Source organism: Cryptotermes secundus, unplaced genomic scaffold (assembly GCF_002891405.2).
Source record: "Cryptotermes secundus unplaced genomic scaffold, Csec_1.0 scaffold1038, whole genome shotgun sequence".
Lineage (NCBI taxonomy): Eukaryota > Metazoa > Arthropoda > Insecta > Blattodea > Kalotermitidae > Cryptotermes > Cryptotermes secundus.
The window spans coordinates 68802-83958 of NW_019740664.1; the positions used below are offsets into that span (position 1 = coordinate 68802).

General features: G+C 40.5%; 1 protein-coding gene across 1 annotated transcript; it reads right to left on the minus strand.

The window, feature by feature from the left end:
* Positions 1-428: 428 nt before the first annotated feature.
* Positions 429-12135, minus strand: LOC111872559 (zinc finger protein 501-like). Its single transcript, XM_023866596.2, has 5 exons — positions 12032-12135; positions 9846-9906; positions 9069-9224; positions 6493-6660; positions 429-2464 (listed from the first exon to the last, which is right to left on the minus strand). Exons 2-5 carry the CDS (start codon positions 9903-9905, stop codon positions 1403-1405), a joined length of 1446 nt encoding a protein of 481 aa, XP_023722364.1. The 5' UTR covers position 9906; positions 12032-12135; the 3' UTR covers positions 429-1402.
* Between the last annotated feature and the right edge of the window lie 3022 nt (positions 12136-15157).

A 15157-nucleotide genomic window follows, 5' to 3' on the forward strand; every position in this document is an offset into this window, starting at 1 on the left:
ATAGAGTATATCCTAATGTACGTGCCCAAGGCCTTGGCTGCGGTTTTATCTATGTGTAGTCTCCATGTCATCCTCCTGTTGAAGGTGACACCGAGATATTTAATACTATTTACAAATGGGATGTTCTTTCCATTTAGTTGTAGGGCATCTTCAGGCATTCTATGCCTTCTGGAGAAGTAGATGGCCTGAGTCTTCCCTTCATTGATCTTTATGTTCCAGTGCTGACACCATGCTGGAGTTTTGTGAAAACTTGTCACTCATGTTACTCTGGGAGCCAGTGGTTAATGTGTGTTTATATTGTCACGTGTAGGAGGGTACGCATGATGAAACTATGGGTTCTAGATTGGATGATTGGATTTATTAACAGCTTGGTTACACAGCGCTATCGCTGATTTACATACACCTTATAATCCACTGCACCGTCACACACATAAAGCCTTCAGAATCATCCTTTAAAACTTCACATGTCTTCTACGAACTCCTCAATACTTGGCATGGACCACATAGAAAACACACTGCTGCTTGGCAACAGATATCAGGTATTGTTTTCAGGCATGTTTACACATGGATTGCCTACTGTTGAGTGATGACAGCCTAGTGGGGAGGGCTGTTTACCGAGTGTCACACAGCAATGCGATGAGTGGGGGTATGTAATGTCACTCGTACTTCCTGTTGCACCATGAAAGTGTTCACAGATTTGTCACCTAGCAACGCGCTGATAAAATCCACATCTCTCACATTGCACTTTGCTATCTGATATTCACAATGAAAAGATGTATGCAAGTCTTCATGATCCTATAAATTACATTTACTGTACTATTTTATTTCTCCACAAGAAGACTCAAGACATCTTTATTTAAATTGCTTTTTATAATCATTATACCAAGTATCCCACAATATAATATTTTGTCTGCAATAACCAATACAGCACTGTTTGTGTTCATCTGACCAATTCATAACAGTCATCTCATTATACTCAATCCAAATTATATATAAATTTGCAACTAACTAATCAACGAATTTACTCACAGAAGGTGGTGGAAGAGCATAGATAACAAAGAACAAAAAACAAATGAAGCTGCCAATCAATTTCAGTCACTACATGCTACTAACTGCTAGCTTCCACTGCAGATTAACATCATGTCATGTCTGTTTCCACTCAACAAGACAGGGTCTTGTGCACAGTCAATAATTATAATTAAACAGATGTTGATACACACTGACATGTTGTACTATGGGGCTTGGTTCATTCCCGTCAGTTGGAAAGGTTAGCAACAGTAAAAAGCTCCCAATATCTTGCAGCATGCAACAGACAGCAAAACTGTCTTATCTACAACATGAAATACTGTGGAATGCTACAAATTACATATTGTTCCTTTAGTCTAAACCCATCTCTACTGCTTTATGATTTACTGCACATGTCAACGTGTATACGCTGATGTGTCTGCAGGTGACTCTGATCTCTGAAAGCCTTATTACATACATCACATACAAATGGCCGCTCCCCAGTATGTATGCGCTGATGTTTCTTCAGTGTATCCTGATTCCTGAATGCCTTATTACATACATCACATACAAAGGGCCGCTCCCCAGTATGTATGCGCTGATGTTTCTTCAGTGTATCCTGATTCCTGAATGCCTTATTACACACATCACATACAAATGGCCGCTCCCCAGTATGTATGCGCTGATGTTTCTTCAGTGTACTCTGCTTCCTGTATGCATTATTACATACATCACATACAAATGGCCGCTCCCCAGTATGTATGCGGTGATGTTTCTTCAGTGTATCCTGATTCCTGAATGCCTTATTACATACATCACATACAAATGACTGCTCCCCAGTATGTATGCGCTGATGTCTCTTCAGTGCACTATGATCACTGAATGACTTATTACATACATCACAGTCAAATGGCCGCTCCCCAGTGTGTATGCCCTGATGTGTCTTCAGGTGACTCTGTTCTCTGAAAGCCTTATTACATACATCACATACAAATGGCCGCTCCTCAGTATGTATGCGCAGATGTGTCTGCAGATTACGCTTACACCTGAATGACTTATTACATTCATCACATCTAAATGGCCGCTCCCCAGTATGTACGCGCTGATGTGCATTCAGGTTACTCCGTTGATTGAATGACTTATTACATACATCACAGACAAATGGCCGCTCCTCAGTATGTATGCGCAGATGTGTCTGCAGATTACGCTTACACCTGAATGACTTATTACATTCATCACATCTAAATGGCCGCTCCCCAGTATGTACGCGCTGATGTGCATTCAGGTTACTCCGTTGATTGAATGACTTATTACATACATCACATCTAAATGGCCGCTCCCCAGTATGCATATGTTGGTGTGCTCTCAGAATTAGCTGTTGACTGAATGAATCACCACACTCATCACAAGAATACTGTTGCTCCTCACCATGCACAGGCTGAAGTTCATTCAAAGTACTCTGGAAAATGAGAGGAAATAACATGAAAAATCCTCGTAGGAAGAAAAAAGAGTTTGAAGCCCCAGTGCAGTGAGATGTTAAAATTGGTAGGCATGAGGGGGTGAAAAAGGAGTGATGGGGAGGGAAGAGGGAGCGCACACTCCCTTGTGTGGTTGCGTGTATGAATCCATCCCATGTGCGAGGGTCATACTGAAAGTAATGAGCAACAACTTTTTGTAAAGTAACATGCTTTATTATTCACAAACCAAATACACCACCTCAATCTACAGACCTTTCTTTCTTTTTCCACATAACCACCACTTTTTTGTACACATTTCTCCCAGCGTTCTGGGAGTTTGAAAATTCCCCTTCTGTAAAATTCCGTTCCAGCCATCCGAAGACACTGATGCACTGCTTTCTGAACGGCTTCCCTTGTCTCAAACCTTTGTCCACGCAACTGATCCTTCACAAATCCGAAAAGATGGTAGTTGGAAGGTGCCAGATCAGTGCTATATGAGAGGCGTGGAAGAACTTCCCACCCCATCTTTGCAATTGCTTCCAATGTGAGGTGAGCGGTGTGGGGGTGAACGTTGTTGTGCAGGATGATGATGTTTCGTCCTGGAGGTTTATCGCACACTGCACGACGGAGCTTGTGCAGTGTCTGGACATAATGAGCAGCATTGATGGTTTGCCCAGGTTCCAGGAATTTGGCCAGAATAAACCCCTCTGCATCCCAGAAGACTGTGCCCTTCACCTTTGCAGCTGATGGCACTGTCTTTGCCTTCTTTTTTGATGGAGAATGCAAATGATGCCATTCCATACTCTGCCGTTTCGTTTCAGGCTCGAAATGGTGAAACCAGCTTTCGTCACCCGTCACAATACAGAGCAAAAAATCATCGCCTTCGTGTCGATATCTCTGCAGCAGTTCTGAGGTGATGGCTTCTTGCTGACTTTTGTGGTCTTCAGTCAATAACAGTGGGACCCAACGAGCACAAACTTTCCTATAGCCCAAGTTTTAGGGCTATTGTGTCCACAGTCACGCCTTGAATGATCTCATCCACTTTCCTTGTTCTGTTCAGTTGAGGCTGTTCGAGGATGACCGCTCCGAGGCTCATCTTCAATGCTGGTGTTCCCATCTTTAAAATGTTTCACCCATCTTCACACCCATGTACACGCTGAAGTCTCTGGTGAATTTCTGCAGCGGGGATTTCCTCTTTCACAAGAAATTCGATGACAGCACGGTGGCGAAATAACATACTGTTGCCGGCCATTTTGTTAGGAGTGATACTGGTCACATGATGCAAGCTATTGATGTCACAAGACACTCAAGGTTAACACAACAACTGGTTCCACCTACCACTGTACTCTCTTTCGTCTGCTGTTCCCAGGTTGCATGCAAAAAAAGAGTTGCTCATGACTTTCGGTATGACCTATGTATGTTGGTTTCTGAGTGAATAAAAGTTAAGCTGTGCTGCCACTGTTCAACAGATTGCAAAATTAAATAACAATAAAGGCCAAGTTAAAAAATGACACTAAGACAGGCTGCATATGGTTCAGTAAAATCTGTGAAAGAACAGTATTGTAACATGTTGCGCTACGGAGAACCCCTCCCTACCCAGCAGCAACGTGGCAACTCAGGCCACAGGCGCGTGTCGGTGACGTAGCGCTCCCTCCTACCCCCCTCCGCGGTGACGTACGACGGCGCGAGATATCAGCGTTGCTAGGCTATATGCCACGTCACACTAGCAACAGCGCATGGCTATATAGCTACGAGAGAGTTCTATGCTAGCAGTCGGCGACTTCAGTTGTAGTTCGGAGTTGGAACGTAACAGTCGCCGAGTCAGTTGTAATGTGACAGTCGCCAAGTGTGTTATCAACAGTTGAAACATAGCAACCTGCGAGTGTGCGATAACTAAGAAGTCAGTGAGCGGAAGACTTATTGTGTGCTTTCCAGACATAGTGAGTGCTGTAGTACAGTTATACTCAGAGTGTGTATTTCAGGGAGACTTGTATAGCTCCCGCGTTATTAATACTTGAAGTCTCTTGAAGACAGTGTTAAGAGATTTTGTTGTAGGGTTTGTAAACTGTGGAAACCCGTAACATTGTTATAATTAACTGTAGCCGATAGTTGTAGATTGTTGAATAAACCAGTTAACAATCTCTACGGCCTATTCATTAACGAAACACGTTACAGTATGTATACTATATAGGGCATGGCCTTCCTGATACCATGAACAAATTCATGTCGGTCATCTCCCAGGAGTGGGAACGCCTTGCAACAGCAGCATGTGTCAGGCAACTGGGCCTCATGGAGCCGAATGACTTCCACTCCAGAATACCACAGCCGAAATAACTGCAAACTGTTATGCTGTGTGTTGGTCCACATGTCTTGCCATGATGAGATTAAAGAGTAAATTATCCAGAAGCATTACCACTCAGGTTGTTTTGTTGACAAACTCTGAAATGACCCAGCTTTGCTGGCTGCTGCATGCAACCGTGGTTTAGTGGGGCCTGCAAAGGTGTCACCTGAAGTAAATCCCTTTAAAGTGGGAAATTCCACCCACAACAAATCATGTAAACAAGGGTTAATAAGTACTGCTACAGTTGAGGTTACCACAGGTATTTGTAAGGTGAGAAGGTAGCCTGCAGTCAACAAAATGTTCTAAAAAAGAAACTATATGTTTCTGTCCAGGCGTTTTATTGCTGCAGCTTTTTTTATGTTTGTTAGCACATTCTGTTACGTCTTCAATCTGTAATATGCCCCTTGCTTGTGTGCTGTTGCCTCTAGTAACACGTGGTGTGTTTGCTTCCGTGTTTATATTCCATGATTGTGAACAGTTCTAAACAAACGGACAAAACCCCTTGTGAGGTGGAACAGAATTTCACTAAAGTAATGAAAATTTTAATGGATTTTATTTTATTATATTAAGTGAACTACAGCATATGATTTTAGTGCATATTAATGCAGTATAGCAGTTTTAATATACAGGGTGTTTCAAAAAGAGTTTTACAACTTTGAAAGCTTATATAAATTTATACAGAGGACATACACACCAAGTTTTATCTCGGATAGTTATGGTTCAATGTGACTTCCACTGGTAATGCAGCAGATGTCCCCACCTGTAGTCAGTCTCTTGCCACACACTATGTAGCATCTCTGGTGTCACTTCTGCAACCTAGGCAGTAAGTCGAGTTCAGAGCTCAATGATATTTGCAGGCAAAGGTGGTACGAACTCTTGATCTTTAACGAATCCCCATAAGAAAAAATCCAGGGGAGTCAGTTTCTGGGAACGGGGTGGCCATGCTATCGGTGCCGCTCTACCAATCCACCGACTTGGGAAACGGGTGCTGAGGTACTCGCGCACTTCTCCAAGGTAATGAGGGGGTGCGCTGTCTTGCTGGAAGTGAATGCGTCCTTCTTGGTCATCTTCATCTAACTGTGTCTATAATGTTTCCCCCATCTATCAGAGGCCTTAGAGACTATTGTTGGGCAGGATGTGTCCTTGAATTTGATTCAGTGATCTCCTTTGAAACAAAGGGTAACTGGCAACACATGTCTATAATCTGTCAAACATTGTCACAAACCTGTAGAGAATCATTAATTATCCTGTTACAAATCCTCAGCATAATGACAACTCTTAAGTTATTACATGGATACAGTCTGCATCGAAGATGGAAAATGAATAAATGATAATCATCAGCATTTACACATCCTGGGAAGCCCATGACATAGTATCAAAGCACTGCACAAGGAAATTGTGCATGTTTTTTCCTACTATGGAATTTATCTCAAGCATTCTTCAGTTTACATATTATCTAATCTCATCTGTATCATATTGGCTTAAAAGAAAATGGGAGTGGTACATCACAAGGAACATTCAATAACCTACACTTCCCTAGAGACATTTCAGAAAAAGAAAAAGCCTTCAAAATCTAGTCAGCATCACAGTGCAGTTGTTTCATGAGTACAGACAGAGCTGGAGATCAGAAAGACAACCAGCACTGCTGCAAATTTGTGTTATCTGCCTAATAATGTACATACAGCTCACCTCAGGTTCAGCCTTTATTTCTGGAAATGTTATTGGGACAGGATCCTCTCCCTCTTCTGCATCTGAACCTTCCTTCACTTTTATATTCATGGCCTGATTTGTATCATGAGGGGTGGGGTACATCTCACCATATGGACACACTAAAACATTCTCTGAATTTGTGTAGTTCTGTAAAAACAATCAAACCCTTCTCAGAAATGGATGTATAACACCACACATGAAACAGCATATTCTCTCATTGCATTTAACTCATAAGAGCTGTTCTGTACAGATGTTCTTCTCTACAGCTGTCAAAATCAGTAGAAAGTTTCTGTTCATAGCTCAGTGACCTTCCAGGGAAACTAAGTGGTGCAGTGACAGTACATAAAATATTCACATTTTATGGTACCTAAAAACTGAATAATGAGCTTCATAACTTGTAACCTTTGCCAAGCATAATTAAAATCAAGTCAAGGATGAGATGGGAAGCTCATATAGCAGACATGGGGGAAAACAGAAATGCATACAGGATTTTGGTGAGAGACAGAGACCACTAGAAGACCTAAGCATAGGTGGAGGAATAATGTTAAAATGGATCTTAAAGAGACATAGGATGGGGTGTTGTGAAATGTGCTATGGCTCAGGACAGGGACTTGTGACAGCTTCTTATGGACATGGCAATGAACTGGTAGCATCTAAAGGACTCAGCTCCATGGGAATTAGTTGGGGTACCTAAGGGCTGATTACTGTGATCACACACGCTGATCATAGCTCTGTATCCTAAGGCAAGCAGACTCAGTAGAAACCCTTCAAAATTATTTTCTTTACTCTATCTTAAGAGCGCCTTTTCATATGCAACTCCGTCTCTCAAGTGATCTGCTTCTCTCAGGTTATCCACTCAAAACTTTGTATGCATTTCTCACTCTAGCATGTGTGTTACATGACACCCACATCACTCTTCTTGAAATGATCCCTCTCCTAAAGAAAATGCCAAACTATTATAATGTGTACATGGAGTGTAAGAAACTCTCCAGATGGACTATGAACACAAAATTTTAGATTCTGTGGGCATGAGAACTAACATACGACAATAAAATTATTATATTACATTTAAGCATCCTGTTGCACTCTATACGATAAATGATATAAACTCCGTCCCAAGTGCAAACAATATATTATGTGTCCTTGATCTTGCTCCTTTACACTACATGTTTCAGCCTCAGACGGCCATCATCAGGTGTATAACGCTCACGTTGCTGTCACACTGCACCCAGCCCAAACTTTAACATTTAAAAACACTTTCCTTGTTCTTATCAACATCTACTTCGTTGATATCTGTCTGGTTTGTAGATTATTTTACACACGTTAATTTTGACTTTCCTGTAGTAGCACTATAAAATCTTTAGTTCTAATTTTAAAATCCTTTAAAATTTTTCTCTAAATTTTAAAATTTAAAATTGTTAGGGTTACTCGCCCTATCTCTAAAGTGCTGCAGCGGCTAGTTCCTGTTTCCACACGGTATAGGTGTTATCCTGTGTAGTCTTCCTGTGTGTGTGCCGCTGTTATTCTTTACTACGTAGACACTACGTGTCTACGTAGTAAAGAGTGAGTGTTATACACCTGATGATGGCCGTCTGAGGCCGAAATATGTAGTGTAAAGGAGCAAGATCAAGGACACATAATATATTGTTTGCACCTGGGACGGAGTTTATATCATAATAAAATTATTGTTTGTGCACACAAGCACAAGACAGAAACCTTTCTCACAGCAGGAAATATTTCTTCAGCTCTCTGCAATACAATTCTTGGCACCCTTGTTGCAAGAGAATGCAGAATCCTTTGTAACCTTGAAACTTGTTTATCACATGATAAATATTTTGTGGGATTCATTGGAACTTGTTTACAAAAGTCCCAGTAATTCAAATTCTTGGTTCTAATAGGTGTACCAGTAATTAATTGTGAACAGTTCTGTAATTATGTAAGGATATTTGTTACTATAGAATTTGTCTGAAACACTGTTCAGTTTGCATAGTATTTCATTTCCTCTATATTAGAACGCAAGTGGTAGCATAGTTGGTTGAGGCACTATGCTACAAGCCGGAAGGTCGTGGGTTCAAGTACCGATGAGGTCATTCAATTTTTTCAATTGACCTAATCCTTCCAGCTGCACTATGGCCCTGGGGTTGACTCAGCCTCTAAAAGAAATGAGTACACTGAATATTCTTGGGGGTAAGGGGTGGCCAGCATGTAGGGCTGACAACCTTGCCGCCATCTATGAGGCGACTGTCTAGAAAACGTGGGAACCTCAACATCTCACAGCCCTATGGGCCTCCATGGCCTGTTACAGGGATATCTTTACTTTACAATTTAAGACCTGTTTAATAGGAAAGGGAAGTGGTACAACATAAGCAACATTCAAGGAACTGTAAAGGTCTAGAGACACTTCAGAGAAATGTCTTCAAAGTCCAGTAAGCAGCACAGTGGAGCTGTTTCATGTGCACACACAGACAGGCATATGGAGATGAGAAAGATAATTCGCACTTCGACAGATTTGTGATATCTGCCTAACAGTGAACAGATGGAAATACACAGCTCACCTCAGGTTCAGCCTTTATATTCTGAAGAGGATTTGTTTCCTCTTCTGCGTATGAGACTTCTTCAGCTTTTATATTCATGGTCTGGTTTGCATCATGTCTTGCTGGGTATGTCTCACCATATGGACCCACTAAAATGTTCTCTGAATTTGTATAGTTCTGTAAAGATATCATACCTTTTATCAGTCATGGCTGTACAACACCATACATGAAACAATTTACGCTTTCCTTGCTATGGCTGTTTCTCATTACATCTAACCAGTAACAGCTGCTCTGTACAGATTTCTTCTCTACAGACTTCAAAAATCTTGACAAGTATTAACTTCATAGTCCACTGACCTTCCTGAAAAACTAATGGTCATTGTGGACAGAAAATATCTGCTCTTTATGGTACTTAAGGGCTCATTACTGTGTTCACACATGCCTATCATGACTTTGCATCCTGACACAAGCGAAGTCCAAACAACCCAAAATTATATCTTTAAAATGCATCTGCATAAATGTCTCCCAAATGGTTTCATTCTTTCAAGTTTTCTGTCTAAAGCTTGGTATACATTTATCATTCTCACATTTGTGCCATATGACCTACCCATAGCACTCTCCCTGAATTGATCCCTCTCCTACATAATATCCAAAACTGTTATTATCTGAAGAACCATGTAAACTCCCCAGATTGATTATGAAAACTAACACTAGCTTGGCATAAAATATTTAGTTTCTTAGGCTGTGAGAAGTGGCAGATGACAAATTTTTTCTGTACACACAAGCACAAACACTCACCATCCTTTCTCTTACAGCAGGAAATATTTCTTCAGCTCTCTGTAGCAGAATTCTTGGCATTCTGTTGCAAGAGAATTCAAGTGATATATCATCAAATTTATAACAAGTGTGCCAGTATGGTGCTAAGAATGTTTGCCCAAGTCTGTAAGTAAACATACTGATGACTGTGTATAAACATCCCGATATGAATTTCTTTGTTCTTACAACAGAAATTGTGAAACTTTGTGTCTCATTATGTGTTGTGTAGTCTTGACAGATTGTTGCTCAGGTTTTGAAGGCAGCTTTCTCCCAAAATGTTGCAAAGAGGTTACCTGACTGCACTCACTTACATCCTAGAAACGGTAATCCTATAGTATTCACTATGCAATTGTATACATTGCAACTTCAACCAGTTCACCATAGACCAATAGCCCTAATGAGTTCCTCTATAAGTTGGACTGGTATGTGTAACAACTGATAATGGGTATGTGAACATGTGACTTACAAAGGTGCTGATAAATTTAGAATCTCAAGTAGAACTGGCAACAGCAGAATAATATCAAGAACCCCAACTGTGTTCACTGCTAAGAATGTGCCAAAATATTTTTTTCTTATTTAATTAATAGCTTATATATAATTTACCCTCAATAATATTGAATAAAAAGTAAATTTGTTCTGAGTAGATTTGAGTAGAGAAGTCATCCACTGATGTTACTATGACAAGCCCTGTAGAGGAATGGTGATCATTTTAATCTTCATCATTTGCGGGTTGTGGTAGGTCAGACGGGCGCTGTCTCCTGAATGTTCTTACTTTTGGTAGGTTGATAATTTTTACAACTAGTCTGTTATTGTGTTCAAGTATGCTTTGATGGTAGTGTGTTGACAATCTATGTATTTCTTCTATGACAAATGGGATTTGCGGATCATTGTGAATAGTAAAATTTGAGATATACCAAGGTGCTTTAGTCACTGAGCACAAGAATTTTGATTGAAGTCTTTAAATTATTTTCGTGTTTGATGGTTTTGTACAGCCCCATAGTTTTATACCATATGTCCATATGGGTTTTATTATACACTTATATAGTAGAAGTTTGTTTTCTATGGATAGCTTGGAATTACAGCCCAAAAGTGACAGTGAAAAACCCACAACGTACTGGAAGGAAGCGTGATGAAGCCTCTAGTATACTTAATCTATACTGCAGACTTGCCCATAGCAAAGAACACTACAATTGCAACCTTGGCGGATGAAAGAGCCCTGCTAGCAGAAAATAATGATCCAGTAGTAGCATCACATCTTCAACATCACTTAAATCTCCAGAGATGGTACAGCAAATGGAAAATCAAAATAACCCAAATAAAATCTGTGTCAGTTACATTCACCACGAAGCGCATAACTTGCCCACAGGTTACTATCAATAATATGCAAATACCGGTCCAAACCGAAGTAAAATACTTTCAGATTATACCTCGACCAAAAACTGACATGCCAGAAAAACGTTGAAACAAAATGTCGGCAATTAAATTTAAAACTGCCAAAATATGAATAAATCCAATTTCCTTACAATGATCGTTATGATTCTCTGAAGAATACCCACAACTTTTTTTATTATTATTATTATTAATTTCATCCATATATGTAGAGAATTACAATTGAACATGTCAAATAATAACTTCACATCAAAAATAACATAACATTCACACAGTGATTTATCACTATAATATAGCAATATGTTTTAAAATACATTTTTAACTTAAACTTACACACAACTATTCAAACGCAATGGCCGGTATTAACGTAAAGACCGGTATTCCCAATATTTATCGTCCCTACACCTCTCTTCCCTCAGCCATTAACTCATAATAACCAGCAATTACACTGCTCTGCTAGATTACTATATATCCTATCTATTGTGTGCCACACGCCCCTTAACCAATTGCGCCCGGGCGCTGATCAGGGAGAGCCTGGAGCGCCTGGAGCAACCTGGTGTACATGTAGTACTAATTCTGCGCAGCAGATGGGTCTGCTAACAATCCCANTGTGTGCCACACGCCCCTGGACCAACTGCACCCGGGCGCTGAACAGGGAGAGCCTGGAGGGGCTGGAGGGCCTGGAGCAACCTGGTGTATATGTAGTACTAATTCTGCGCAGCAGATGGGTCTGCTAACAATCCCATCATATCATTCATTGAAATTTTCACAAAAATTACATTTTCGGAACTGTTAGGATTGAACACGTTTGTGTTCGTGATATCCGTCGTTGGAAGCTTGTAAACTTTTCAGTATCCTTTCTGAGCGTCGTGATTCTATTAGATTGCTCACTTTTAGGATGGGCGTACACCATGGAAACTGGCAACAGTGATTTCAAAGAAATGTCGCCAATTTCAATAACAGAACTGGTATTCAAATTAGCAGGCGCACACTGAAGAAACTAAGGCCGGGCGCACACCATGGAGACTGGCAACCGGAACGCAACCGTGATTTCCGAGAAGTGTTATCAGCCAGAGTTGAACACATGTTATAAATGGAGCAACGCAAATTGAGGAAACGGAAACGCAACTCGCGGGGAGACTGAGAAACTCAATGTTTTGATTACTGACGATTACACTAGTATCATCCGCAAATAAAACTGTTGGGGTTTTACACTGGTGTTCATTTATTTTATAGATAAAGGTAAGTCATTGATATATAGCAGGAAAAGTAAGAGGTATGGCATAGATAGGATAGATCCCTGGGGAACACCTTGTTTGACCCTACCCCAATCTGATTCACTCTTATGAAATGGTCCATTTTTAATTACCACCATTTCATATCGATTTTGGAGATATGATATTAATAACATATATACGTTGTCATTTATACCATAAATTCAAGTTTATGTAAAAGTATTTCGTGATTTACGCAGTCAAAAGCCTTCTTCAAATCGAAGAGGAATCCACATACTTTTTCTTTATTGTTAATAGCTGCTAAAGCTGTATTTATTAAGTTATATAAGCTGTTTCAGTGGATAATTTGGGGCGAAATCCGAACTGTTCATTGGCTAGAATGTCATAAGCGTGAACATGTGACAATAATCTTCTAAATATTATCTTTTCAAACACCTTGGGAATTGTAGTTAACAGTGAAATTGCTCCATAATTTGCACAGTTCTTCTTTTCACCTTTCTTGCATATAAGAGTTACAATCGAGTATTTCATAGTATGGGGAATTTACCGGTTAAGGCTGCTTTCTCTCCCACACAAGAACAGTTCCCTATTGGCTGATTTTAACTAGCCAAATTCATCATGCAATCAGCACAAGCCAACCACATAACGAACTTTGAGAATAAACAGTTTCCAAGATTTCAAGAACCCCTCATGTGAAAGCGGTCATTTCTTAGTTGCCTTCTTCAAACCTGCGATATTTCTTTGAAATCGCTGTTGCATTACGGTTGCCAGTTTCCTTGGTGTAAACCCGGCTTTATAACCTCGGCTGCTGCTACATAATTAACCATCTGTTGTGATTTAACACTATGAACAGTTCTTTTCCTTTCATCTCTGAGGAAACGCGATTGTTTTCCCAGGCATCCCCAGGCAGCGTCCCACTGTTATTGCGTTTGTCGCTGTGGGAACTTTCCATATATTTGTTGTAACTGATGCTCTTTGTAAACTTTCCACGTTTTCTTTGTCACCGTGGAATCTCACTGCCATTTCCATCATGTCGTAAACGTTGCTGGTTCTTGCGCGGGTTTGGTTGTTGGACGTTATGTTCGATCATGTTGAAGTATGTTTGCTCGCAGAGTAGGGCAAATATTCGCAGCTAGATGCGGGTGCTCTTGTTAGAAATATGATGTTATGTCACTTGAATTCTTGTAAAGCTGTGTAATTGCAACACAAAACATAATCTGTGATAAAAAAAAGTTTCAAGGTTATGAAAGATTTTGAATTCTATGTAACGGAATGCCAAGAATTCTGCCACATAGCTGAAGAGATATTTCCTTGAAAGAAAGGATGGTGAGTGTTTTGTGCATGTGTGCACATAAGAATTTATTGTCTGTCAATTGTTACAGCCTAAGAAACTAAACATTTTTTTGTTTACGTCCACGTTTATTTTTTTTAAGTACCTTGACAGTCTTTCAGTATAGTCCCCCTGCTTCTCAATGACGGAGTCCCAACGTGTGGGAAGCTTTACTGCTCCATCCAGGACACCATCTTTGTTTATCTGTCTAATGGCTCGGGTAACTGCGGCAGAAAGCTCTTCCAGGGAGGGAAAACTACGGCCTCGCATATGTTGTTTCAACTTGGGGAATAAGTCGAAGGTTGGTGGACTCATGTCCGGGCTGTAGTGAGCATGAGGCAACACCTCCCAACTGTATTGGCAGAGCTGTTCTGTTACGAAAATCCTGATGTGCAGCGAGCGTTGTCACGGAGAATGATTGGCTAAGCCTCGAGCAAGTGAGGTCGGTTTTTGTGTATTTTTCTGCGCAGATTTTGCATCAAGTCACGATAATAAACTTCTGTGGCACTTTTTCCGCACGAAACTCTGCCTGTCATGATGATTGCTTGGTGATCATAAGCAAAGATCATCATTTGTTTGACCTTTGATTGAGATCGTCGAAATTTTTTTGGTCGTGGGGAAGATGGACCTCTCCACTCGGACTGTGATTTCAGCTCCCATTGAAAGTCTCTGACCCACGTTTCATCAATAGCAACAAGTTGATACAAGAATGCTTGCCCTTCAATGTCAAATCTTTGTTTCAGCAAGGTTGCAATGTTGAGGCGTTTCTGCTTCTGTTCAGCAGTCAAGCAGTGAGGGACCAATCACGCAGAAATCTTTCTCTTCTTTAAATCATTTGTCAGAATTCGGAATATTGAGTTTGTTGGAATCCCTGTGGTTTTAGAAAGTTCCTCACATGTCGCACGATCATCTTCATGAGCATCTGACACAAGTTTCACACGTCTTTCATCTGTTGATGTTTTCGGCCTTCCTGGCCTTGGATCATCTCACACGACTGCCACGAAAACGACTAGCTGAGCGAGAAACTGTACTACGGTCTAGTGTTAACTCGCCACAAACTTCACTTAAAGCACTGTGGATTTGTGTTGGGTTTTTTCCACATAAAGTTTAGATTTTAATGTACGACCTTTGATCTTCAACAGTCACAATACCCGAGAACCATGCAGGCTCCATTTCTAACTCACATTATTTAAGAACAGTACATTATAAATGAAACAAAATAATGCACGTCTTTGTCAAGCCCTGAACTGTAACTGGTGTGAGGCTCACTGTTGTTGTGTCATCTAATCCGCAGTGTTGTGAACCTGTGCATTTATGAAATTACTCACATATGTAGGAGA